This window comes from Cyprinodon variegatus, unplaced genomic scaffold, assembly GCF_000732505.1.
Source record: "Cyprinodon variegatus isolate N-32 unplaced genomic scaffold, C_variegatus-1.0 Scaffold854, whole genome shotgun sequence".
NCBI lineage: Eukaryota > Metazoa > Chordata > Actinopteri > Cyprinodontiformes > Cyprinodontidae > Cyprinodon > Cyprinodon variegatus.
Window position 1 is genome coordinate 65,445 of NW_015151307.1, and position 3,916 is coordinate 69,360.

At 48.5% G+C, this 3,916-nt stretch overlaps 1 protein-coding gene across 1 annotated transcript in view; it reads right to left on the reverse strand.

The window, feature by feature from the left end:
* Positions 1-950, reverse strand: part of slc9a5 (solute carrier family 9, subfamily A (NHE5, cation proton antiporter 5), member 5) — a 30,337-nt gene extending 29,387 nt beyond the window's left edge. The window contains exon 1 of the mRNA XM_015397341.1: positions 473-950. Coding sequence (XP_015252827.1) covers positions 473-860 — 388 coding nt within the window. The 5' untranslated portion in view covers positions 861-950. The remainder of the gene's footprint in view (positions 1-472) is intronic.
* Positions 951-3,916: the final 2,966 nt, after the last annotated feature.

Sequence of the window (3,916 nt, forward strand, 5' to 3'; positions counted from 1 at the left end):
CCTTATTCTTCTATGTTTCCATCAGAGGGGCCCCTGTTGGCCCCAGGTCTAGAGGGGCCCATGGAGGGTTCCTCTCATGTTTGGCCCCCAGCAGAGGTTCAGGTAGGAACATCTCAGGTGGAGCGGGATCCAGTTTGAACCGGTTTACAGACTGATGTTAAAGGTGAACCTTCAACAGGTTTATCCACATTTATTTCCAATTAAAGGATCTGATCATAAACTTCCTGTTTTTTTCTCTTTAATTAGAAAAATTTATTTCAGGAATAAATTAAACTAAAGATTTTTTTTTTTTTTTTTATCTTTGATATTTAATGTAATTTATCAGATTTTTCTCTTCATGCTGTTAAATATTCAGCAGTGCTGCTGGAATGGAACCAGAGGAAAAGCTATGAAACCAGTTTATGGGTCAAACTGGATCCCAGTACAGAACCGGCTCACGCGCGCGCGCGTGCACGCGCAGCAGCGTACTTACGGATCTTGGCCACGCTGGCCACGAGCAGCCAGATGGCGATGATGTAGGGAGTCTGGACGTAGCTCCACTCCCACTGCACCACCCGGTACCCGCCGCCGTGGTGCTCCTCCGCCTCCTGCTCCTCCTCCACCGCCGAGCGGCTCAGGGCGACTCCGGGAGCCCCGGGCGGCGGTCCGAGCGGCGGGGCGGAGGGTGAGGAGAGAACCGGCCCGGGGTGCGGAGCGGCTGACCCGGACAGGTCTGCTCCGGCGGCCCGGAGCAGCAGCAGCGTCACACCGAGCAGCAGCATCTTCATCCCGGAGCTCATCGCGCTGACATCCCGCTCAGCTTTTATAGAGGAGAGGAGCCGCGGAGGGAGGGAGGCCGGCGGCCGGCTCCCTACATCCATACACACCTCCTCCTCCTCCTCCTCCTCCCTGGGTGTGTAAGGAGGAGGAGGAGGAGGAGGGTGACCCGCCCACTTCCCCTTTAAAGACACCTAGACTCTCCCTCAGCATCCACAGCTGATCTGATGGCCTCTGACGTCACCTGTCAATACCCAAATCTCTGACGTCACTTATCAGTTGAACTGAGGATGATGCAGGAGCTGGACTCATCAGAAAACCTGTAAAGAACAAAGCAATGATTATTTAGGAGCAGAGAGTTTCACAGCTAAACCTCAGATCAGAAAAATTAAATCACAACTGAAACTAAAAAAGCATTTAGGATGAAAGAGAACTGGGCGGCGTCGCACCCAGGGCGCCATCAGGCATGGGGCGGAGTCGCACCCAGGGCGCCATCAGGCATGGGGCGGCGTCGCACCCAGGGCGCCATCAGGCATGGGGCGGCGTCGCACCCAGGGCGCCATCAGGCATGGGGCGGCTTTACCAGCCTTTCATGTAGCTGGAGAGCAGCTGACCCAGATTCCATCTACACCAGCCCACTTATGGATTAGATGAGTCCAGATCTGCTGTGAACACTGTCAAACCAGAACTGGAAAGTGAGGGGAAGACACTGCGGTTAGTTCAGGCTCAGTGGGAAATTAGATTCTTTGACTTGAAGAGGAGGAATAGGTTGCTGACCCACGTTTCCAGAAAAAAGGTGTCTTTAATTGAATCCAGTCTGTGTGGAATGTTTCAGTGATTATCTAGTTTGATGGAGGGCGGACAGTTTTTACCCAGATTGCAGTTGTTTGTAGGTGAACGGAGAAGCTGACTGCCACTGAGATTTCCTGCGGTACTCGAACGGGTTATTGTGGAGATGAATCCCCTGCTCAGAGAGAAGCTCCAGACGATCTTGGGGGGGGAAAGGTTGATCCAATCCACAAACTTCTCCTCAGCTCAGCTTGGTTATCAGAAGATCCTTCCAGGGGAGAGAAGGTCCAAAACATCCAGTTTGCAGGATGACTTCCTGCCGAGAGGCAAAGACAAAAACAGCTAGATTTTAACTCAGGTAAACAAGAAACTCAGTTTGACTCAGTAAAACTCAGTTTGGCTAGAGTACCCAGAACTGGGAAAAACTCTGGCATTGAGGTAGTGGCAGTCAGCAGCTTAAGAATCCTCCACAGGTAATGAGGCAACGAGCTGCAGGTGTGCAGGGAGGCCCGATGAGGACGGGGCACCACCTGGTGGAGGAGGAAAGGAAATACAAAAACAAACCACACAAACTGGATTCCTGACAGCCACAGTGGCTGCTGCTGCTGAACGTCCGCACTCACCGCATCAGCAGGGTCGCCAGATGTCACTGACTCACGTTTTCCAGCCCAAAAAATGTTCATGAACTGCCTGGATAAACGAAATCTTGCCCAATTTGAACCAAAAGCTATTGATCTCTTAGGCCATAAATCTAAATTGCCAAATTAGCAAGCATCCCAACCTAGCAACAATTAATGGAAGACGGGAAACGTTAGCTTTTAGATGCAAATCCCCATCATGCAGCGCAACATATTTTTGGAAAATATTCAAACATAAAATNTGCTCAGAGAGAAGCTCCAGACGATCTTGGGGGGGGAAAGGTTGATCCAATCCACAAACTTCTCCTCAGCTCAGCTTGGTTATCAGAAGATCCTTCCAGGGGAGAGAAGGTCCAAAACATCCAGTTTGCAGGATGACTTCCTGCCGAGAGGCAAAGACAAAAACAGCTAGATTTTAACTCAGGTAAACAAGAAACTCAGTTTGACTCAGTAAAACTCAGTTTGGCTAGAGTACCCAGAACTGGGAAAAACTCTGGCATTGAGGTAGTGGCAGTCAGCAGCTTAAGAATCCTCCACAGGTAATGAGGCAACGAGCTGCAGGTGTGCAGGGAGGCCCGATGAGGACGGGGCACCACCTGGTGGAGGAGGAAAGGAAATACAAAAACAAACCACACAAACTGGATTCCTGACAGCCACAGTGGCTGCTGCTGCTGAACGTCCGCACTCACCGCATCAGCAGGGTCGCCAGATGTCACTGACTCACGTTTTCCAGCCCAAAAAATGTTCATGAACTGCCTGGATAAACGAAATCTTGCCCAATTTGAACCAAAAGCTATTGATCTCTTAGGCCATAAATCTAAATTGCCAAATTAGCAAGCATCCCAACCTAGCAACAATTAATGGAAGACGGGAAACGTTAGCTTTTAGATGCAAATCCCCATCATGCAGCGCAACATATTTTTGGAAAATATTCAAACATAAAATCGCCAAATACGAGAGGAACATCCCGTAAAAGTTCAAAAAATATCCACTGGACTTGGTTTCCGAGGTTTAAAGACGTTTCGCTTCCTCTCCAGAAAGCTTTCTCAATTTTAATGTCTGGATCCGCAGTGAGTTTGAGTCTTTATAGAAACCGATGAATGGGTCGTTTGGTTCCATCGTTAGCCTGTAATATCTGAACCCTGTCTATGATTTCAGGTATTACAGGCTAACAATGGAACCAAACGACCCATTCATCGGTTTCCATTTGCATGTTTCCAAGCGATACAAGGCCTGGTTTATATAAAGACTCAAACTCACTGCGGATCCAGACATTTGAATTGAGAGAACTTCATGGAGAGGAAGCGAAACGTCTTCAAATCTTGAAAACCAAGTCCAGTGGATATTTTTTTGAACTTTTACAGAATGACTATGACCTGGATGACTGAGAACCTTCATCAGCATGAGAGGAACATCATAGTTTGGTTTAAAGAAAGCATCTTAGTTTTATTCTAATTTAGGTTGTTGCAAGGTTTATACAGTTAGAAGAAATAGAAAATGACATCATATGCCGACCGTCACCAGGATGAGCATGAAGGAAGGGCTATAGATACTGCATGCATCATTTAGGGAGTTAACATTGGATTACTGCTTCCGCTCCTTCAGGTATTTACTGTCACAGGTAGGAGCTTCGGCTGGACAGGAAGTGTTTGATTGAAGGAGGACCGACCCTCCTCCCGCCAGGCAGTCTGAGCCTGCCAGAAGGGCATGGACACGGGAAAAATGTTAGATAC